Source organism: Neurospora hispaniola, assembly GCF_033458365.1.
Source record: "Neurospora hispaniola strain FGSC 10403 chromosome Unknown B0T23scaffold_7, whole genome shotgun sequence".
Lineage (NCBI taxonomy): Eukaryota > Fungi > Ascomycota > Sordariomycetes > Sordariales > Sordariaceae > Neurospora > Neurospora hispaniola.
In genome coordinates this window covers 1,421,140-1,442,730 of record NW_026944412.1, presented here as the reverse complement: position 1 = coordinate 1,442,730, position 21,591 = coordinate 1,421,140, and the positions used below count along the sequence as shown (strand labels likewise).

At 52.4% G+C, this 21,591-nt stretch overlaps 5 protein-coding genes across 5 annotated transcripts; 2 read left to right on the top strand and 3 right to left on the bottom strand.

The window, feature by feature from the left end:
• The first annotated feature begins 1,739 nt into the window (after window positions 1-1,739).
• Window positions 1,740-5,949, top strand: B0T23DRAFT_213722 (DUF221-domain-containing protein). Its single transcript, XM_062833603.1, has 2 exons — window positions 1,740-2,303; window positions 2,362-5,949. Exons 1-2 carry the CDS (start codon window positions 1,951-1,953, stop codon window positions 5,927-5,929), a joined length of 3,921 nt encoding a protein of 1,306 aa, XP_062689882.1. The 5' UTR covers window positions 1,740-1,950; the 3' UTR covers window positions 5,930-5,949.
• Window positions 5,950-6,944: 995 nt separating this feature from the next.
• Window positions 6,945-9,998, top strand: B0T23DRAFT_406989 (origin recognition complex subunit 4 C-terminus-domain-containing protein; the record flags this gene model as incomplete). The annotated part of the gene is made up of 3 exons (XM_062839152.1): window positions 6,945-8,594; window positions 8,671-9,270; window positions 9,360-9,998. 3 exons carry the CDS (start codon window positions 6,945-6,947, stop codon window positions 9,996-9,998), a joined length of 2,889 nt encoding a protein of 962 aa, XP_062689881.1.
• A 798-nt stretch (window positions 9,999-10,796) lies between these two features.
• Window positions 10,797-11,746, bottom strand: B0T23DRAFT_422583 (uncharacterized protein; the record flags this gene model as incomplete). The annotated part of the gene is made up of 2 exons (XM_062839802.1): window positions 11,225-11,746; window positions 10,797-11,102 (listed from the first exon to the last, which is right to left on the bottom strand). Exons 1-2 carry the CDS (start codon window positions 11,672-11,674, stop codon window positions 10,797-10,799), a joined length of 756 nt encoding a protein of 251 aa, XP_062689880.1. The 5' UTR covers window positions 11,675-11,746.
• Window positions 11,747-13,029: 1,283 nt separating this feature from the next.
• Window positions 13,030-15,632, bottom strand: B0T23DRAFT_213696 (regulator of G protein signaling domain-containing protein). The gene is made up of 3 exons (XM_062833601.1): window positions 14,770-15,632; window positions 13,340-14,680; window positions 13,030-13,275 (listed from the first exon to the last, which is right to left on the bottom strand). Exons 1-3 carry the CDS (start codon window positions 15,541-15,543, stop codon window positions 13,141-13,143), a joined length of 2,250 nt encoding a protein of 749 aa, XP_062689879.1. The 5' UTR covers window positions 15,544-15,632; the 3' UTR covers window positions 13,030-13,140.
• Window positions 15,633-15,897: 265 nt separating this feature from the next.
• B0T23DRAFT_386580 (uncharacterized protein) lies at window positions 15,898-16,961 on the bottom strand. Its single transcript, XM_062837628.1, has one exon. The coding sequence runs from the start codon at window positions 16,608-16,610 to the stop codon at window positions 16,158-16,160; it is 453 nt and encodes a 150-aa protein (XP_062689878.1). The 5' UTR covers window positions 16,611-16,961; the 3' UTR covers window positions 15,898-16,157.
• Between the last annotated feature and the right edge of the window lie 4,630 nt (window positions 16,962-21,591).

Genomic DNA, 21,591 nt, shown 5'->3' with positions numbered 1-21,591 from the left:
ACACCAGTTAAAAGTAAACACAAGAGAGGCCTCCTGTCGCCAACGAGTCTCCATTTACCTACGCACGTGCAACACCATAGCCCCAGTACGGAAAGTCCACAACTATCGCGCGACCCTCCTCGCTCCCCAGTTCCCAATTCCGTACCTCGAAAATCTGTTGGCTTCTTCCAATGGACGAATGCAAGGACGCGTGCTTGGCATGGACTGCCGGCCGTGCCTCTGCCACGGTGCGACTCGGCCAGTGTACCGCGGTGCGGTGGCACTTTTTTACACTTTGCTGCAATGCTTTGCTGTGTGGATTGCATTGCGCAGGCGCATTACCAACTCTTCAATAAGTTGTTTCCCATTGTGGCGTCATACCCTCCGTGAACAAACCTCAAGAATGGGAGGGCACAACTTTTTTTTGCCCGTTTATCGATCAATCGCCGCATATTCGACTAGTATCCTCCCGTTTGATGTTCTCGTGTACATACTGTAGTAAGGTAGAAAGGAGTGCCGACTAGAGAAGGTCTGCGTGCCAAGTTCCAGCGGAAATTAATCGGAAGCTGTCAAAGTCCACACTAGAGGACGCACAAATCTCCGCCGAGTCGTTTTCTGAGCTCGGTTGCGGTTGTACAGCCATGCACGCCTGGTCGTTCAGGGGCACCAAGACCAGTTCGTGGTGAAGAGCCACAACGGGCTCGTCCGTTAGGTGGGGGGTTCAGTTGCGCAAGGATGTTTCATCAGGTAGCCGTTGTGGTTCCTTTTCATCAAGAAGTTCTGTGTGAAGACCAAGTCCAAGTCAAGCGCGCGTCTGCGGCTTCGTTGTCCTCGGTGCTTCCCAATGGACATGTCATCCAACCAACCATGTCAACTAACGGCCACTGAATGACATGAGGGAAAGGGACGGGAGTCGGGCAGAATTCATAGGCGCGCAATGATCAACTGGAGTCAGGGGCATGCTGCAAAGTAACGCCCGGCATGGGGTGGCACCGATACTGCAGCATGATTGGCCATGACGGTAGCAACAGAGGAGCCGCAGACGTCACCAGGGTACTTTGGTGTCGGGCCCAATCAGATCATAAGGGAGAAGCAAGACATTTTGGCCCACTGGAACTAACTGGAACCCGTCCCGCTTGGCTCCATGGCGGCCCCGATCTTGTAGGTCGTCTTTCAGATGAGATGAACTCAGCCAACAAAACGAACAAGTTTCAAAGGCCACCACGCCCGTGCTCCAACGACCTAAGCAAGTGCCCCCGGAGACCGTCCATCCTTTTGGCTCCTTTCAGTTTGGTTCGTCATGGGGGACCGATACGTACATACACTAGCGTCACTATAGCGATAACTCGCCGGTTTCCGTTTCTTCGATTTCCTCCCACAACCACCTCCAGTCTCGCTTGTTCGGACCTCACTTCTAATTTTCTTCTTCTTGTCTGTCGATCATACTTGCCGTTCTCCTGGTTCTCCGCCATTTTTTTTTTCTTTTACCCCAAGTCCCTTAGATTGATTATAGGGCTCCTTCCTCTAATCGTTTATCAATCCGCCTAATTCTGCAACCCTTCGACTCGCCTTTGGACACCCATCTCGCCTTCTGCCATTGTTCCCATTGTCCTCCCCGGGATACCACAAAGCAACACACAACTAAGAATCGACGACCGCTCCTACACCATCCCACTGGCTGGGAAAGGGGCGCATGGCCCTGGCCAAGAATTAATCATCTCCATTTCTCCAAGGTTTTGTCACAAAACACAGCCGATGCCTGTGCCGACAACATCCTCCTAGTCGCGCCGTCGCTCTAGCTTCGGCAAACAGCGGTCTGCGACCCATTGCTTCGAACTTAATATACCTTACTCAGCTCCCTCCCGATCGAGTGTTTCTGTCTAGATACATCTACCAATTTAGCCACACCACTGATATCTTTCCACCACAAACCTCGACGCCCCGAGAGGCCGTCAAATTTCATCAGCCATCATGGCTACCTCCACAGTTCTTTCGACGCTGCCAACGGCCGTAACTACCGCGGTATCGACAGCGTCCATATCGGGATCTGTGTTATCAACGATATCAACCGCCTTAGCGTCGACAATCACATCGTCAGCGAGTTTAACATCTTCTTCGAGTAGCTCGACATCATCGAGGGTGCTTACTACAACAACAAGCGTCCCTCCCAAGCAAGTACCCAACACCGACGCAGCGGGCTCAGCCCAAAAGTTTGGAGGCATCAGTCTTGTGGCTTTTCTTACTGCCTTGGCTACTTCGTTGGTCGTTTTTGGCGTCCAGATGGGACTGTTCTTGCTCCTACGACATAAGCTAGCCAGGATCTTGTAAGTACCAATCACCTTGCAGCCCAGACTGGTTCCTACTAACAATGTTGCGCAACAGTAAACCCAAAACCTACCTCGTCCCCGAACGCGAAAGAACAGAACCTCCACCTGCGAGTCCATGGAACCTACTATCTACCGTGCTCAGATACAACGACCGTGAAATCATCAAGAAATGCGGTCTCGATGCATACTTCTTCCTCCGATACCTCCAGACTCTGCTGGTCCTGTTCATTCCCATCGCCATTGTCGTCATTCCCATCCTGATACCTATCAATTACGTTGGGGGACTCGGCCACCAGGTTGTTGACACCAACACCACGGATACAGAGGACTCTGACGTACCCACGGGCTTGGATACATTGGCCTGGGGCAATGTTCGTCCAGAACACTACCGCCGACGCTGGGCCCATCTGATTCTAGCTCTTCTCGTCATAATCTGGGTCTGTGGCGTCTTCTTCGCCGAACTCCGCGTATACGTCAAAATCCGCCAGGACTATCTCACCAGTGCCGAACATCGATTGCGCGCATCTGCCAACACAGTCCTCGTGAGCTCGATTCCTGACAAGTGGCTCACCGAGGATGCTTTGCGGGGCTTATTCGACGTCTTCCCTGGCGGCATTAGAAATGTCTGGCTGACACGGGACTTTACCAAACTTCTCGAAAAGATTCACAGGCGTGATGCAATCCATGTGCAGCTGGAAGAAGCCGAGACAGAACTGATCCGCGAGGCAAAGCGAAGACAGTTGAAACAAAGGAGTCTGGAGGAGAAGAGGATCCGCAAAGCTCATCAGGTCAAGGCAGAATCGAAGAAGGAACGGAAACATCGTGCAAAAGCCGAGGACGATGAGGCTAAACGACGCGCCGAGGACAACGGAGGCTTAAGTGTAGGGGACGACGATTCGGTGCCGCGTGACGTTGCGACGGCTGTCCACGGGGGAGAGAAACCGGAGGGTAAGGGACTGGGCGATATCCAAGAGGGCGAAAGCGAAGGGTCTCCGCATCACGGCCCGCGGGGCGCGAACGGCCTCTTCAAAGTAGGCGAAAACCTAGGAAGAGGACTCAGAAAGGGAGTTGGTTTTGTTGAAGAAACCGGGCACAACATTCTTGTCCTTCCCAAAGCTCTTCAACAGAATGTCGAAGGGGAGTTGGAGCGTACAGGCGGCTTTGACTTCATCAAAGACGGACCACAATCATCGCCGACAAGCTCTACAAGCTCCGAATACGACTCCAAACTACATCCAGGAGACGACGATGCACAACCTAAACCGTCGTTTGCATCAGAGACTCCGTTGCAAGCATCTCAAGCTCGCCACGCCCATACCCTCTCTGAAGCCACCCAAGCTTCGACGCTGCAGAAAGGGTCGGATACACGAACAATAGGTAACACCACTCGCAAAGTCTCAAATGTGAATGATATGTACATCACTGAGAAGACCAGGTGGTACGAGTTCTGGAAGCCTCCATCGGGGGGTTATGTGTCTCCGGTCCCCCAAGGGTATGAACGCGAGGACTACCCTTGGAAGGTCGAGAGGACAAAGTGGCAGAAATTCAAGGCTGCTATCCCCTTCTACCACAGCGACATTGAGGATGTGGAGTATCCTCCCGCGTTTACAAAAGATTACGCAACAGAAAAAGAGGAAGGCGCCGAATGGCAAAAGTGGCTCTCGGCTAAGGACCGGCCTCATCATCGTTTGGCGCTCTTCGACTGGACACCTGGTTGGCTCCCAGCTTTGCCTTTATTGAACAAGAAGGTCGATACCATTTACTGGTGCCGGGCCGAGCTGGCAAAGTTGAACCTCGAAATCGAGGAGGACCAGCAGCATCCGGAGCGGTACCCTATCATGAACTCCGCTTTTATCCAGTTCAACCACCAAGTCGCGGCGCATATGGCTTGCCAATCCGTTACTTACCATATCCCTAAGCAAATGGCCCCTCGCACGGTCGAAATCTCGCCCAACGACGTCATCTGGGACAACATGGCCATCAAATGGTGGCACGAATGGGCGCGAAGTGCTCTCGTCTTCGCTGTGGTAACTGGTATGCTTATCCTGTGGGCTTTTCCCGTTGCGTGGACAGCGTCGCTGGCGCAGCTCGATGCCTTGGTGGAGAAGTATAGCTGGCTCCACTGGCTGGTCGAGAACAAAACAATCCACAACGTTATCAAGGGTGTGGCTGGTGTTTTGCCTGCTGCTGTCCTTGCGATTTTGTTGATTTTGGTTCCAATAGCACTGAACTGGCTCGCAACTTTCCAAGGCGCAAAGACTGGCTCGCAAACGACGGAGACGGTACAGACATACTACTTTGCGTTCCTCTTCGTACAGGTCTTCCTCGTCGTTTCCATCACGTCAAGTACGTTTCAGACGATTGCAAACATTACGCAGGATATCACTAGTACCCCTGAAGTTCTGGCGGAGAACCTCCCCAAAGCCGCGAACTACTTTTTCAGTTACATGATTCTCCAGGCGCTGTCAACCAGTTCGGGAACGCTCCTTCAGATCGGTACATTGTTCATGTGGTACATCATGGCTCGTATCTTGGACAACACGGCGCGGGCTAAATGGACGCGCAATACTCAACTCCCAAGCGTCACTTGGGGATCATTCTTCCCAGTTTACACCAACTTCGCTTGCATCGCTCTGATCTACTCCGTTGTGGCACCTCTCATTTCAATTTTTGCCATCATCACCTTTGCACTCTTATGGTGTGCGCATAGGTACAACATGCTCTACGTCACTCGTTTCCGGACCGACACCGGTGGTGTTTTGTACCCGCGGGCTATCAACCAGACGTTTACTGGTCTTTATGTCATGGAGCTCTGCCTTATTGGTCTCTTTTTCTTGGCAGTGGACGAAAACGATCAAGTCGCCTGCGTTCCTCAGGCCATCATCATGATCATTGCCCTTATCTTAACCATTCTGTACCAGTATCTGCTGAACCGTTCCTTCGGGCCTCTCCTTCGGTACCTCCCCATCACATTTGAAGACGAAGCCGTGATCCGCGACGAAGCTTTCCAGCGCGCCCAGGAACGAAGACTGGGCATTATCCGGGATGACGATGAAGCCACTGCGCTTAATCGGTCAGGTCCTGGTGCGAGTGACGGGAAAGATATTGAGCTTCGGAACTTGCACAAGAGAACCAAGTCAGAAGCCGATAGCCTGTCTCGACTGGGAAAGCTTAACCCAGTCAGGGGTATCGTTCAAGCTGGTAGTTGGGCAGCACGAGGCGGCAGGCAGGTTCGGCAAGCGGCGTTTGGCAAGGCGGAAGAGAATTTGCGCACAGCCACCATCTATCGCAACGAACGCCGTCAGAAGGACATAGAAGCACAGCGGGCGATAGGAGATGCATTGTTTGGCGGCTATCACGACGAAATCGAGGATCTTACCCCAGAGGAGCGCGACGTGCTTGTACGCAAAGCATTCCAACACTATGCGCTACGAGCCCGCCGCCCCACGGTCTGGATTCCTCGTGATGATATCGGCGTGAGCGACGATGAGATCAAGCGGACCCAGGAGTTTAGCAAGTATATTTGGATCAGCAACGAGGGCACTGCGCTAGACAGTAAAGTGCGTGTAGTTTATGGTCGCAATCCGCCTGACTTTTCGGAGGTGGACATCATCAACCTGTAACGATGGGGTGGAGTATGTGTCGGTAGCAGCTTGAGGGGCATTACTGATTCAAAAGGAAGTAACGAGAAGCAGGAGAGTGGACGTAAGATTTGCATGCATGTACCGGAAAGAAGAGGTCGCGAACGAAGAGAGATACCCGTGAACTTATCATTTCGTCCTTCTCTTTTTCTTTTTTTGGGTGGCCTTTCACGTACAACTCGTCTCCTTGTGGTGACAGTGCACGGATTCCTTCTTGCATAAAACTGCGTTGCATCATTGTTTAGGTAGTAGACATTATTCTCGACTCTTCGTACGGCGTGCTTGATGGAACATGGGTGGGCATACAGATATATAGAGCACAAAACGAATCCCCTTCGAAGGGGAATGATAATGAATAGCGTTTACCACATACACTAGTAGTTCGGTATTTGAAATGATAGTATATTAGGGAAAATAGAAAGCCGAAGGAGCAAACTTGCACATTGTCCCCTGGAAAGAAAGGAATACCATAGGTGATGATGGGTTGCGATTGGCTGGGCAACGAAGTACATCGATACATAGCTAATTCGGAGCACTGTGCGAATAGTCAGGACAGCCCAGCCGAATAAAGTGGAACGTGCTTGGCATCCCAAGTTGGTTGCAGTGAGACGCGTCTGGAGACCGTTTCGACCGCTACTGCAACTCACTCTTGACCTCACTTTGAAGATTTGGGAATAAAAGCACTGCAGTCACACCAAGCCGATGTTCTTTTATCAACAACTCAACGGAGCTATCAACGCTTAGCCATTCATCCAAGTGAACGTATCAACAAAGGACAGCCGAATAAACAAAGCATTCACATTTCTTCTCCAGCAGCATGCCTCCCAAAAGCAACGACACTCACACAACAGGGATGAAGCGACCCCGATCGCGTCTGCAGGACGAAGAAATCACGGATGAGAACAGAGCACCACCAATATCGACGCCGGGAGGAGCAATGGCCAGTGCCATCAGCAAATCCAAAAGACAGCGACTGAGCACTGTCTTCGATCAGACCATGATTTCATCGCCACCCGGCACGACAGGAGGTTTAGATCCCTTTGCAGCTAGCAGCCCCGTCCTCGGATTGCCTACTACACCACCTGTGATAGCAACACCAGCGGGGGTCAGAACATCGGCACGCCGCAGCGCAGCAAAGCAGCAAGCAGCAAGACAACACACTCCTGTCGCCGCCAATGCCAAGAAGAGGTTCATCGTCGAACGACCACCGGCTAAGAAACTGGTGTTTGAGGAAACATGGAGGAGTCTTGGTCCGACAGGCGATAAGGCGGGCGCCAAGGGCGGCAAGGGGTCGGAAAATCCTTCGCCTCCCCCCGCTAAGGTGGTTAATAGCGAGGGGGAAGAGGTATTGGGAGGGGAAGGGCAACAGGCGAAGCAGCGACGGGGCACAAGCGAGAAGTCCAGAGCTGCGGCTGCTGCGGTCCAAACGAAGGATGATATCTACACAATCCCTGATGATTCGGAGGATGAGTTGAAGCTCAATGCGAGGGCGGATCCTCAACGGGCGGAAGACAAGCAGCAGAAGCAGGAGGGAAAGAAGAAGAGGGGCCCGCAGCGGAAACCGAAGGAAGCAACAGCAGTAACGACTGATGGGTCAAATGACGCTACGAAAGATCCACCCCCACCCAAGAAACGCGGCCGGCCGAGGAAGGCTGACAGGATCACGGCGGCGGAAAAGGTGACCGATGCAGCCCCAGCGAAGGTCTCTCGACGGCAACCAAGGTCAACAAAGAAGAAACCAGCAGACTTGGTGGAAATCAGCGATTCTGAAGAGGAACCTGACGACGCTATCGATGACCAGCTTCTGGCGGACCTGGATTACGAGGATGGAAAGAAGAGCCATCAACGGGCCGGACAGCAGCAACAACCAGAGCTCAGAGGGATATTGAGTCCCCGGAAAAAGAGAGTGGGCGGTGATGGCGATCTACTGCGCAAGACTGTGGCTTTTAGCAAGTCCAAGGAGGTGGATGACGAAGACGAAGAGGATGAGGAGGAACGAAAGGGGATGTCGACTGAAGTTATGTTTGATGACCTGCCGACGAAAAAGAAGTCAGCATCCCGAGAGAACGGAATCATGCCTGAATCACCGACCGTAGACGGCGAAGATGCCGAAGATGCGGCAGCGGAGGATGAAGAATTTGACACAGAAGAGGCTGGGAGCAACGATGATGAAGAGGTCTGTGTGATCTGCTCAAAGCCAGATACCAGAAAAGGTAACCAGATCGTCTTCTGCGACGGCTGCGACAAGGCTGTTCATCAAAAGTGCTACGGTATCCCTCGCCTTCCCAAAGGAGACTGGTTCTGCCGCGAGTGCTTGGAGCTAGGCAAAGACAAGGAGAAGAAGAAGAAGAAGAAGGCTGTACCATCGGCATCAGCGGACGTAACAGTGACGCGCAGAGAGGACGAAACGGTGGCTACGGTTGAGGCAGTACCCGAAGAGAAGGTGCCGGATATCCCAAACTTTGAGCGGCATCTACGGTCTCTGCAGCGAGTCCTGGTCGAGCGCTGCACGGGTGGGCGGCGGATCAAGCTGCGTGGTCAGGAAGAGGCGTATGCGAAGACTTGCCAGTTGGTCGAGCAAACTATTGTGGCAGGTGAAGGTAACTCCATGATGGTCATTGGCGCCCGAGGAAGTGGGAAAACGACGGTAAGCAGTGGTCTCGTTGTTTGTAAATTTGAAAACAACACATGAGTGGGCTAGTTCTAACAGTGAATCGCCATAGCTGGTCGAGTCTATCATGTCCGACATGTCTTCGCAGCATAAGGATGAGTTCCACGTGGTGAGGCTGAACGGCTTCATCCACACAGACGACAAATTGGCTCTCCGAGAAATCTGGCGCCAGCTCGGCAAGGAGATGGCCGTCGAGGATGAGCTCATCAACAAGACCACCAACAACCACGCCGACACCATGGCGTCCTTGCTGGCGCTTTTATCTCACCCTGCGGAAATTGGTCTGGTACCGCAGGATGGAGTGACATCTAGGTCTATCATCTTCTTGATCGATGAGTTCGATCTCTTTGCCACACATGCCAGACAAACCTTACTGTACAATTTGTTTGACATTGCCCAGGCGAGGAAGGCGCCCATCGCCGTTCTGGGCCTGACAACGAGGATTGATGTTGTCGAGAGTCTGGAGAAGCGCGTCAAGAGTCGGTTTAGCCATCGATATGTGTATCTCTCTCCACCGAAGAGCTTGCCTGCGTACTGGGAGATTTGCAAGCAGGGTCTGATGGTTGATGAAGAAGACATGGAAACGGAGGGGATCGACCAGGCGGTGGAGGGCCATACTGAGTTTTTCGAATGGTGGAATAGAAAGATCACGGTAAGCTGCATTTCCCCCGCATCCTCTCTATGCTATTTGTCTTCTCTACTTTGTTACTGTAGACCTCTGTGCTGACTTACAACCGTCAGACCCTCTACAAAACCCCCGCCTTCCAACATCACCTAGAATCTCACTTCTACAGCACCAAATCCGTCCCCGCCTTCCTAGCCTCTTGCATCCTCCCCCTATCAAGCCTCTCCCCCTCCTCTCCAACCTTGAGGATACCTCCGACTCCAGCGGTACACTCTTCCTCTTCCCTCACTCATACCCTCCCTACCACCGAACCCCCGGACTCCAAGCTTCACCTCCTCGCCTCTCTCTCCGACCTCGATCTCTCCATGCTCATCGCCGCCGCCCGCCTCGACATCGTCGCCCACACCGACACGGTCAACTTCGCCATGGCCTACGATGAGTACACGTCGCTTATGGGCCGGGTGCGCGTGCAGAGCGCTAGCGCCGGTCTGCTCGCTCTCGGCGGCGGGTCCAGGGTCTGGGGCCGCGGGATTGCGGGTATTGCATGGGAACGGCTGGTTACATTGGGTTTGCTGGTGCCTGCTGCGGGTTCGCTGGGCGGAGGCGGGGCGAATGCTAGGGGGGCTGGAGCGACTTTGGGGCAGAGCGGAGGTGGCCTGGAGGGGAAGATGTGGAGGGTTGATGTGGCATTGGAGGAGATTCCGGGGGCGGTGAAGTTGGGGAATGTGTTGGCGAGGTGGTGTAGGGAGATTTGAATGTTGCTCTGCAAAGACGGTAAATATGTGTTGTAGGCTTACCTTGTTGCGTCGGGTCTTCTTCCACGGTCAGGACGGGATCAAGTGAATTACTCGTAGGCTCGTCTAGGACAAGCGAATGTCGACTTTGGAACACCATGTCAACGGCAAAACTGACAAGACACCAACGAGATCGTAGGGATGTACGTAGAAATCTGTGGCTATGGAAGACTATGAGGACAAATGAAAGGAATAAAGGTAATGAGAGGGATGAAACCCGTCTTGATATTCACATCGACGTCATGGTTTTGGTGTCCTGGCCCGGCGGCAGTCTAGGTTATAATCAAATCTCAACTAGGTGTCCATTGGCACTTACCCACTCGAATCAAACTTGCAAATGAATAAGTTGTGTTCACGTTTGTTTTGCAGAAGGAATGCACCCAAGTTCAGGACTCATAACGGCTTGGAATGGTTCTCATACCAGTTTCGTTACCACGCTAACAAGTTTAATGCCGGCAAAAGTATAAGGTGAACAGAATTCAAAAGTGTATCTAGTATTGTCTCAAAAAGTACTCTAAATGCAAAGTACCACAGCACGAGAATGTGACGAAATTACTCTCAAAATACAAATCTAAACAAGAAAGCAAAACCCTAGCAAAGAAAAAGAAGAGAAGCGAAATCCCCAAGATAGCACGCTCATCTCAAAGGCAGATAGATGTCAAGTTACACCATCAGCGCCTACCAATTATCTGTGACGGTCCATTCATCCATACATTATGGCCCAAAAAAAAAGCAAACAAAATCATCCAGATGGTGTTCTCAAAAGCCAAAAACTCCAACCATACCAAGAACCACCGCCAACACAGCGGCAGCGGCAGGATAACCACGTGCGGCACCAGCCATCACAACACTAGGTTGAGCAGGAGCCTTGGTCCAGGTTGGCTCGGCATGAGTAACAGGGATAACCATCTCTGTAGTGGTAGCCGTGGCGACGGCAGTCTGGGTGACGAACGAGTCGCAAGCCGTAGAGAACGAGTTCGGGGCCGGGGCGGCGGAACCCCAGGCGGACCAAGGGCCGTGAGGACCGTGGGGAGGACGAGCGAGAGGGGGATGAAAGGGGGCGGCCTTTCGTTTTGTGGTTAGAATCTGTACCATTCTATCTTGCTTGTGGTGTGGATATCGACTGTAAAGACGAAAACGATTGGAAAAAAAAGAACAACAGAAAAGGAAAAGGTGTCAAGACTTACAGTAGCACCCGCGGCATCGGTGGTGCACGGGAGGGTGAGAACAGTCGGAGCCGTCACCGCGACAGGAGCTCCATTCCAAATAAAGCTGGTAGGCGTAGGGCAGAAGATGGTGGTGCTCGAGGCGACAACGGCGTCGTTGTCCTCGCCCTCACCAACAGAATCTTCATCTTCTTCACAATCAGGTTCATATTCGGCAGTGGCAGTGACGGCGGCATCTTCCTCCTCCATATCAGCCTGGACTGGACGTCTGGCTCCAGGAGCACCGGGAGAAGGGGGAGGAGGAGGAGGAGGGCCAGAAGGAGGACTGGAAAAACCAGCAGGAGCAGGAGCGACAGCGTCGGTAGCGGCGGCGGCAGCACCAAAGCCCGCGGGAGGGGCGCTGGTCCCCCAGTGGAAGGCGGAGGCGGAGCCTGCGGCGAGAGAAGTGACGACGAGCGTGGTGAGATGCATCTTGACTAGGTAGTGAGATTGAATGAAGGTGTGATTAGCGATGGCTGAAGGACGGGATGTCTGTGATGTCTTGTTGGGAAAGAGCCACGAGTCTTCTCAGGGAAAGGAAGATTATGTCGTGTGGATGAAGTGAGTGACACCAAAAGTGAACTAATGAGTGACTGGAAAGAATGTGTTAGGGAGTGACTGAGGTTGGAGTATGCTGGATGATGATGGGCTAACCTCCTCCAAGTGAGCAGAGGTCTCGTATCTTTATGGACTTTGATGAGTGTATTAATCACCCCAGGGATACAAACTCAAGTTGTAAACAAACCAGCGCTTGAATTCAAATCCCAATGTTGTGATGTTGCTACGACTACCACTCACGATGCCTCAAGAATGTGTGCGAAAGAGACTCCCCCCACAACTCATTCCACGGCCACCTCCCATGACGACTGGTCACCGCAGCACATTCCTGACTTTTAAATCACAAATTCCAAACTCAACCTACAATATAGTGCTGGCTGTTTTGTTGGCTTGGTATTTAGGTGTAGTACATCATTGGACGAGATGTTTTCCGAATTGTCCAAAACTATACAAGGACTCAATGAGTGGCCCGTATGGATCCAAAAGGCATGAACAAGATTCAACACGGTACATTTCACTTTGAATAGATCATTATCACAGCATGAAAACGCCTTGGGAAGTTGACCCAAGGTTTCGAGCTAACAAACATATCAGTATTGGACTGTATAGTAGGCTGTTAAACTGATTCTAATTTTGCGAAGCCAAGGTATGGGACAGAGCACCGTCAGTGAGCCTTTCCACACACTGTCGGTCCTTCATTCCCCCCAACCAACATAAACAAGTCTTGTTGGCCTCTGCCTTCATGCCTTCTCTTTCTTAAGCTGGCCCAGCCAGCTTTCTTCTGCACACAGACTGATTGATACACGGTTCTTCCCAGCGTGGAAGCCCTCTTTATAGTAATGAGTTGATTATCACCTGGCCTGAACAATATTGTGCAGCCCCCAAGAACAATGGTGCCATCGAACTTAATGCAATTGATCACCCTTTCCCTTTCCCTTAACAAACCGTCCGTTTCCTTGCCCACCTTCCCTATGCCGTCAGAAACCCCCCTTGACCAGTTCGTAATCCTTCCCCAAGATGACAAAGTAAATGGAGACTATATGCAGGTGACCAGCTCCCCCCATCTATGTCGCGTGTTATCCTTTGAACGCCGTATATCTCCAAAGAAGAGTAAGTGAACCGGAAAGATGGTAACAAAATTAGTAGATATTTAGCCACCAGGACAAGTGAAGTAACACGGGAGTCCTAGACTCCCTTATGCACAAGGACATGAAGCCTGCTCCCCATATTATAGAGAAGATGCTGAACGTGTTCGAAATCGGGTTTTTATTCCAAGACTTGGGTCAGGGTCGATATTCTCTCGTCCCCTACCTATTCTCGGCCACACACGCGTGTAGACTTCACGTGCGGTTCGACCTGCTCTGGCTGCGCTCCACCATGCGTCCCTGGCCATGAACGGGCGTAATCGAATCAAAGTCGTAGTTCCTGAGCGTCTGCTCGTACTTCGGATTGCGAAGGAATTTGGGAACCGAGTCCTGTGTCTTTGTTAGCTGATGATTCCGATGATCCCCTTTCTCTCATGTTTTGGATTCAACTTACGCTCGCCATCAACTTGAAGACAGCGTTCTGAGCATCTTCAAAAAGCGCCATGACTTCTCGAAGCGTATCAATCATGGTGACGTCCTGGCCCACCGCCTTGGTCATACGTGTCGCGAGGTTATTACGCAACTGGTGATCAATGTTGAGTTCGCATGGAGAACCAGGGGCCAAGAAAGCATTGTAGATGCCGTAGGCCTGAGCCATGATCTCCTTGATTCCATCCAAGGAAGCCGCGCTGTTGGGGCTTCTTTGCGCAAGGTCGATCGCTGCTCTGCATTGACGAACAAATTCGTCGGTATCCAAGTAGAAGGCAAGATTCTCCTCGCAGTGAGTCTCACGGAGGTTCTCGCGGAAGAGCAGACGCAACGAATTCTCGTTGAGGATCTTGTCTAGGCGCTGGGTATTGGAATCACGCGCGATGCCAACAGATCGGGACGCAGAGTGGCCATCACTTTCGGAAGGCCGTCCGCGAACCAACGCTCCATTGACAAGGTCCTTGCCCTTGGGTGTAACCTGGTAGATGGCGTGCTTGGTGGGTTGAAATAGGTGGTGGCCGGGGTTTTGTTGCATGTGGGCCTTGTCTTGCTGAACGGCCTCCATGAGCTCATACTCGACAAAAAGGGAGGCGATTTCAATTGTTTCCCTGCGGTCGACTGCGGTCGAACAGTCCATCAACCAGTCCGTTGCAGCCTTTCCAGTGAATGTGTCTCGGTAGGTCCTGCCGTTCACTTTGCGTTCCGCAGCCATCTTGACACCCGTCAGACCATCCCTATAGTCGCTCAGAGAATCCGAGTCCGCCGAGCTCACACTCTGCTTGATGTTGAAGCCATTGGGTCCAATAAACCGGCGGAAGATGACTTCAATCAGTGCGCGGTCGGTAAGCACCTTGTCAGTTTGGGGATTGCGCTCCAAAATGACGATCTGAGGCAACGAATTCCCGATGAGCTCGGCGACTTGCTTCTGTTGAATGCCGTTTCTGGAGCAGAAGCGATCCAAAATGGAGATTCCCTTGGGTGTTAGCTGCCATACGGACCCCTTCATGCTGTATACCTGTTGGTACCTGCCATCCGCAGACTCGATAAACCTGGCCTCGAGGAATCTTTGACATATCGAACGGGCCATGTCCTTGGCCATTGAGAAGGTTGTTGTGGTCGTAGTGGTCACGATGCGCGAAGGGTCCTTAGGGTCCGGCATGCGGTTGGACTGCGAGAATTTGAGGGAGCCCAAGTTGTTGATGGCATCCTCAGACAGGAAGGTGTGTTCCACCTTGGTCAGGCGAACGCGATGGGCGGAGAGGGGAAGAAGAGAGACGATCAACGTTGAAAAGAGATCTTTGAAATCCTGCGCATGCGGAGTTAGCGGCAGACTATTTCGGTGGTGCAAAGCAAGTGTCTCATGGACCTCGTTTGCTTGCTCAAGACCATGCTAACCTTTGTGAACGGGCGATCGTCATCCGTCATGCGCAACAGTCTCGAGGAAGTTTGATGCATCTTGTTGTCAACGCGGCTGACGCGGACGGGCAGAGGTCTGTTCGGATCGGTTTCGCTATACGGTTGTGAAGGGGGATTGGGATCCCGAGGCACTAGCGAGGAGGCCAAGTGCCTTTCGTCCTCGGGGGAAGACCTGGAAGCGGACCTGGAGCGGGAGGACTTGTCCGGGCCGGGCAGCAGAGGACCGCCAACGGGGGACTCGGGGCCGGCGGAAAGACGACCGTTTGATTGACGTGACCGGATTCTAGGCTCTCCTAAACCGGCCAAGGTTTTGTCAAGGGCGGCGGCGGCGAGTGCGAAAATGCCACCAGTGCGCTGGGAGCTAACAGACAGTGAGCTCAAGTGCGAGTGCGCCTGCTGTCGGGTTTGGGAGCCTGAAACCGCCGGGTGTGGGGGCTTGGCAACGGGATCGCGGACAGAATTCGACTTCGCCTTTGCGATTGTGTTGCCGGCGAGAGCGGAGACGGTGGTGGAGGAGGAGGAGGAGGAGGAGGAGTGGGAGGAGGGGGTATTTGAAGCGGTTCCCGAGGTTCCTGTTGCTGGTGCGCTGCCGGTGTTTGCGCTACTGCTAATAGTGCTGATGCTGGAGCTGGCACTCCTGGATTTACTGCTGTTGACGGTGCTACCTGTGCTTCGGTTGCCTGCTTGCAATGCGACTACTGGTGAGGAGGAATCAGAGTTGGTTGAGCGGGACGACGACGAGCCTGCGGCCATCTAACAGCGAGCGGGTTAGTTTGTAGATGTAACAGAAGAGTGGGCGTGCCTGGTCGGGGATGGGCAAGCGTCGGTTCAAATAAAAGAGGGATGGTCGGCCACGGCAGCCGACTGGTCAGAGCTGGCTGTCTGTCCAGTGCTTGCTGCTGCTCAATGGGACGGATGCCGGGCTCAAATGCTACTGGAAGCACCGAACCAGCCAGGGCATCTTCAGTGGGGCGTATGCGATGTGGAGCAGATACGGTGGGTGCAGCGCTGCAGAGCGCAGACTGCAGCAGGCTGCGAGTGCAGACGGGGTGGGTTCAGTGGACCGGTCCTGGTGCAGACTGGCGCAAGGCCGGCGCACCTAGTCCAGTGTCGGGTACGGTGGGCGGGAGTGACAAGGGGGCACTGGGACACACAAAGAAGGAGACTCTCCTCCGAAAAGGCAATTCCATCGACAAGGCACGACGAGGCCACAAGCACTGCGCTAGCAGCAGCTAGAAACCAAAGTGGCCCCGAGTGGATGCTCTCTTTCTCTCTCTCTCTCTTCAAACATGCGACACACCCACTCTTGCACACCACTTGCTCGCAAGCCAGCTAGGATGCCAGCGGGCCTTGGGCTTGCCAGGAGCTCACGATGGACCAGGGGCATGCCCGTCATTCCTAGAGGACAAGGGCAGTGATCCCAGCCTGAGCTTCTCCCAAAAAAAGCCACACACTCCCAAACAATAAACCAGGCAAAGAGGGGGAGGAAAAATGAAATAGATAAATAAAAGCCACAAAAATATAAAAAAGCCCCCTCCAGGGAAGAGCCACTGAGGGAGATGATCGGTGAGAGGGTAAGGTAGGGACGCCGTGGTATCAAGACGGCTGATGGACGGGACCATTGTGAAATTCAGGTGGATCGTGGATGCCACCACCAAGTGAGCACGGCATAAACCCAGGCTCCCAGCCAGCCTGCGGGCCTGACAAAGAGCCGGGGAAAGAAATAACTGAAAAAAAAGATACAGGAAGCAACGGTTGAGGAACACACCTACCTCTCCGCCAATTCCCCCAGACTGATGGACCACGCCCTCGTGTGACATCTCTGAACCTGTCTCGCCTGTCACTTGCCGTTGGACGAAATCTCGCCGCAGCCTGCGTCTGCTATTGTGCGAGCGAACCGTGTATGAAGGCCCAGAAGCACACGCGAGGACCACCCAAAAGTTTGCGTGAAAGGGCGACGGCGACAGAAGGAGTCTGAAGTACCTTGCACGACCGCACCGATCACCTAAGAGACAGGCGCACCCGCTGCTTCGGTGTTGTGATGAGCGAACCCCTCGGGTGAGGGAAGCAGGCGGCGGAATCTGAGCTCCTGTCACGAAAATCACACTCAGCAGCTTGCGGTTGGGAAAATAAAAAAATAAAAAAAAAATAAAAAAAAAGGTCGGAAGGTCCGTGGTCGCGGTCTGGGGCTTTCTGAAAATAGAAGGCCTGCGCAAAATAACGGCGGAGCGAAATGGCGTGCGATGGGTGATGAGTTGGCCGGGCTTGGGAACGCAAGGACGCTTTTCTTTCTCCGTCTTCCCCTTGGAAGATTGCAAGGCAGCGAGGTGTAGATTTTTTTTAAAACAAGAAAGTAGGCAAAGCGCCCTGGAGCAATAAGAGCCTTGGTGAAGCCAAGGGATTGCAAACTAATGTGCAATGTCGAGATGGACGTGGCCGGGTGTCACGATTGTGAGGTTGCTATCACAGCAACGGCAACTTTGTCAACGCAGGTCGACGCAGGCGTCCTGTCGGCCGCAATTGAGGGGGGGGGGCAAGTACTAAGTACACCGGGGTTTGCTGCACACACAAAATGAGAAGGTAACAGCGAGAAAGTGGTCAAACGTTTCTGTTTCTGCTCAATCCCTAGTACATACACTACAAAGGATCGTAATGGTAAATATTTACTCCAGGAACTCAGCGTCATGATGACAGAAACCCAGCAAAGATGAAAAATTGAAAATGAAGCCGCCCGCCCTCCGTCCCGTCTGTTCATGGTCCAGTTTGCGGCTTCCGCATTGGCGGATCGTGTCGCGTGGCAATGGCATGGCTGCAAGGTAAGGTATGCAGCCGAGATGCCAAAGGGTCACCGCGACTCTCTTCTCGTCTGATCGTGTTTTTTTTTTATGGAAACCAAACTGGCCAAACTACCCCGTTACAGAACTGCACGTGTCTCAGGGTTCAAGCGGTAAATATGTATTCGGTTCATTGCCAAACCATCATCGTCTCTTTTTTGACTTGGCGCTTTTGCCTGCCCATCTGGTGTTGTTTATCTCGGCATTCTCAAACGGCGATGCGACGCAGACTGGTGGTGAGTTTCTTTCCCACTGCAGTATGTAGACGCTACTGCACATTTGGCTCCGTAAAATCCACACAGAGTCCCTGCTCGCTTGCAAGATAACCATGCGCTTGGTGTCGTAAGAACCGTGGACCGGACCGGAGACTCGGAGAATAGACTGTGGGAGATGGGATCGTCATACTATGTACTTCCACGCCTCCCCATGCTGCCGGGCTGCTGTACTTTTCCCGGTTTTTCTTTTAACTACTGCATCAACTTTACCACAACCCGATATAAGCCTCGTCCAGGCAAAAAGCCCCCTTTTGGGCGTGCTGATTTCACTCGCCCAGTCCGTTTTTGGATACAATCAATATTCGTCAAGTTGTGATGAAAGCAACAAAGGCAAGCGACTTTGGATTGGGCGCCAAGAGAGACAGCTGGCGCGGGCAGGATGGAGATAGGTACATGAATTTTGTCCCTTCCGTCTGCATGATCGATACCCTTGAATGCGATCGGTAGCGGCCCCTTGCAACAGTCAGATATGGGTGCATTGAGGTTGGACACAGACCGAACATCTGCACAGCTTCTTCCATGAGTGAAGCCGGGAAAGGCTGGGTACGGAGAGATTGGCAAGAAACACACAGATCTTTCCCGAGCCGAAAAACGGCGGTCAGCATTGCGACGATGGGATTTCCCTGAATGCTGATGAGTGGTGAGCCTTGCAACACGAAGCGTTTGTGGTAAAAAAAAATCTGATTGGGGAACTGGCGAAATCTTCAGGACGTTCGTTACAGGGTGCAAGATCTGCGCGTGGCTTCAGGGATCTTTTGCAAACCACGCCATGTGTGCTGCTGCTTCAGATGAGAGGTCTTGCAGGAACTAGTAGCTACCTCGTACTGTGCAATATACGGAGCACGCCGAAAACTGACCCACTACTAACTGCACGCCCAGGTCTAATGGGCAACCGTACCTCATTTTCTCCTCGGCATCCCGTCGTTAGCCCGTTCCTCACTTTCCAAAGGCCTTCTTCGTTGGAAAAAGCGACTGGAACGTCCCATTTCATGACTTGAAATGCCACTCAATCAATGACTGTCATCCCGCCCGCCACAATGTTTCCGCTGTGTTGGTTTTTCTTTGTTCCACTTTGTGATTGTGTTGTCGCCTATGCGCTATACCTCAGCATGCATCGCTGGCCCAGTCGCATGGGTAGATTCTCGCACGAGCCCATAACGCAACGTACGCGCCGGCGATAGGATATCAGTTGCTCGTTGCTTCACACGAAACGTGATGTCTTAACAGCATTGATTGATGCCTTCCTTGCTTTCGTTACTGATCTCGCGAGAAAACGGGCAAATGATTCGATGAAAACCGCCCGGCAATGTCAGGTCTCATCTATTATGTGACCACTTACGTAAACCACAGGACCACGATCAACCTTTAAGGAACCACTCAGCTCACGTTTCGCATTAACATCTCACACACGTCTCTTCGCTGGAAAAACGACATTGATAACGGAGTGCCATGGTGGAAACGGTGTACCAATGGAGCCAGATAAGAGAGGGGCTACAGCGTAAGTGTAATACATGCTGCATAGCACACAGTAGTGTATTATGTGGTATACTTGTAGAGGTCAGCAGTGAACCCTGCGCAAAATTTGTGGGCTCTGCGAAATTCTGTAATGTCGTAATCATGAATTTGTCGAAGGTTTTTAGCTAGGTGCAAGGCACATCCCAGTTTAGCAAGCCACATGCCTCTGCTTTGATTTGCTTCAATCGCGTCAATTCCCGCTCAGATCAGTTGAACAAACGGTGGGGAAAGGGCTTGCGCCATCGATACCGTCAGAACGAAAAGAACAGAACGTCTGTTTTTCTCACTTCTTAAAAACCGTCTGAACCCATCTTACTTGAGAGTATCACATCCTTTGCCTTTTGGTCCTTTTCCTTTTTGATCTACATTGTGCGACGTGAGTCTGGACAAGTCAGGGTTTTGGATGATGTCTGCGGAGTAGGTAGGCCGTCGGAAAAGGCTGGACGGCGGCAGCGCCTCCACGTGTGCAGAAGCATGCTGTCAACCGAACTTGGAAAAGGTTGATCTCACACACACCACACTGCATGGCGCTGAAACTCACGTGGAAAAGTGCTCACAGCACGTGGGTATCATCCCGAAAATAAGACGCCTCAGACTCTGGCAGCCAATGACCATTTGCAGTGCCTTCTGCAACAACAAAGACAACACATTGGTGCGGTAAACAGGAGCTGGGCACAGGTTATGCAGCCGGCCAAGCGTGCTAAGAAAAGTACAGCATGAAATGGGATCTCTCCTTGCCGCCAATAACCTACCGTGATTACCTCTAGGACCATTATGCGGCATGAACCTCGCCATGCAATGTGCTGCAAGATTCCAAGTTTCAGTCCGACTACGCGTCTGGCGGTTTACATACAGAGCATACCCAACACAGGCGTACATAGCTCTTACCTAATTGCTCAATGGTTCGAAGCATGTTGCCGGATTCATTGCAATCTTGTACTGCATGTGCTTATCTCTGCTTAACACGCACGTGAATGAGTGCGGGCGGCTGCAATCTGTCCGCGACACAGGTAACGAGGTGGTATCAGGAGAAGCGGGGTCACCGTCAAAGGAAAAGAAAAGGTTCTGATTTACTTTGATCGTATCATCGGTGTGGAGAGATGGCGGGAGCTATATCACTGCTGTTAAGATCGGGATACTGTATGTACCTTATGGTGCTGTCTCGTATCAGCAGTATTTGCGATTTGGCGGCAAGGTAAATACCAACGTGACGAACACAAGAACCCAACGACTGCTCAAGACCTCGGGCGGTAAAGAGGATCCCATGTTCAGGGTCAAAACTATAATTAACCCGCCCAGGAAGAGAAAAATTTCAAAACATCCAACGGCAGACAGGGGTTTCCCTTTTTTCTCAGGTAGCTCTCAAATGGGAAAGGACCAAGAAGTCTGCTTCTGGCTCCACAAACTTGGAGGTTGGGCAGTCTCACAATTTTGGCGTGCCATTTCTCTGCTGCCTCTTCGCACCGCTTTCTTCCACATCTCAGCCGGCCCATATAATGAGTACCTAGGAATCCACCGTTAGCGAGTTTATTGACGAGCCTCTTTTCTTTTCCTACGTTGCCAACATAAAGGGACTGACTCTGGTAATCCTCAAGAACATCGCCAAAACAGTTGCGCAGGTGAGCGAGCATTGCATTGTCGTGAGTCGGCCACAAAAAGATGAATAATCAGAGTTGCGATTTGGCCTATCTCACTACGATTGGGTGCTGCCGGGCCTGGTGCTGCCCGGGGGTGATGTCAAGAGAAACTTGCCCGCTGCGGGCCCATGGGCCGACCAACCTGCCATTCCATTTCTGTCCACCCTGCCATGCCATGCCATTGCTGCCGCCGTCCCTGGCCAGCCATTCTTGCTCTGTTTCTAGAAGCTCAACCATTTTCCATGGCCCCACATGTCAAGATTGCACCCGATTTGCCAGGGCGACAAGGAGCCATGGCCGTTCGCGGACGCGGTATGTACTATGTAGTGTAAACTTCGACAGGGGACGTTGGGGCCTGTCGCTCATTGCGAGTTGACAGCGCTCGGGACGATCCCTCTATCCAGTCCAGATCGGATGGAAAACTGAACAGATGAGACGAACAGAGGCCTTCCGAACGATTGGGCACATGGCAAGCCGCCGCTCAAAAGGGGCAGTTGACATACGACCACGTGGAACCGGATGGAGTGCTTGCTCCGAATC

What these genes read in the sequence shown, in the direction of transcription:
- B0T23DRAFT_213722 (XM_062833603.1), top strand. Translation starts at nt 1,951, where the DNA reads ATGGCTACCTCCACAGTTCTTTCGACGCTGCCAACGGCCGTAACTACC. An exon ending in CATAAGCTAGCCAGGATCTT is followed by an intron (nt 2,304 to 2,361) that starts GTAAGTACCAAT and finishes GTTGCGCAACAG; the next exon opens with TAAACCCAAAACCTACCTCG.
- B0T23DRAFT_213696 (XM_062833601.1), bottom strand. Translation starts at nt 15,543, where the DNA reads ATGGCCGCAGGCTCGTCGTCGTCCCGCTCAACCAACTCTGATTCCTCC. An exon ending in ACGATCGCCCGTTCACAAAG is followed by an intron (nt 14,681 to 14,769) that starts GTTAGCATGGTC and finishes CCGCATGCGCAG; the next exon opens with GATTTCAAAGATCTCTTTTC. An exon ending in TCTTCAAGTTGATGGCGAGC is followed by an intron (nt 13,276 to 13,339) that starts GTAAGTTGAATC and finishes ACAAAGACACAG; the next exon opens with GACTCGGTTCCCAAATTCCT.
- B0T23DRAFT_386580 (XM_062837628.1), bottom strand. Translation starts at nt 16,610, where the DNA reads ATGTCACACGAGGGCGTGGTCCATCAGTCTGGGGGAATTGGCGGAGAG.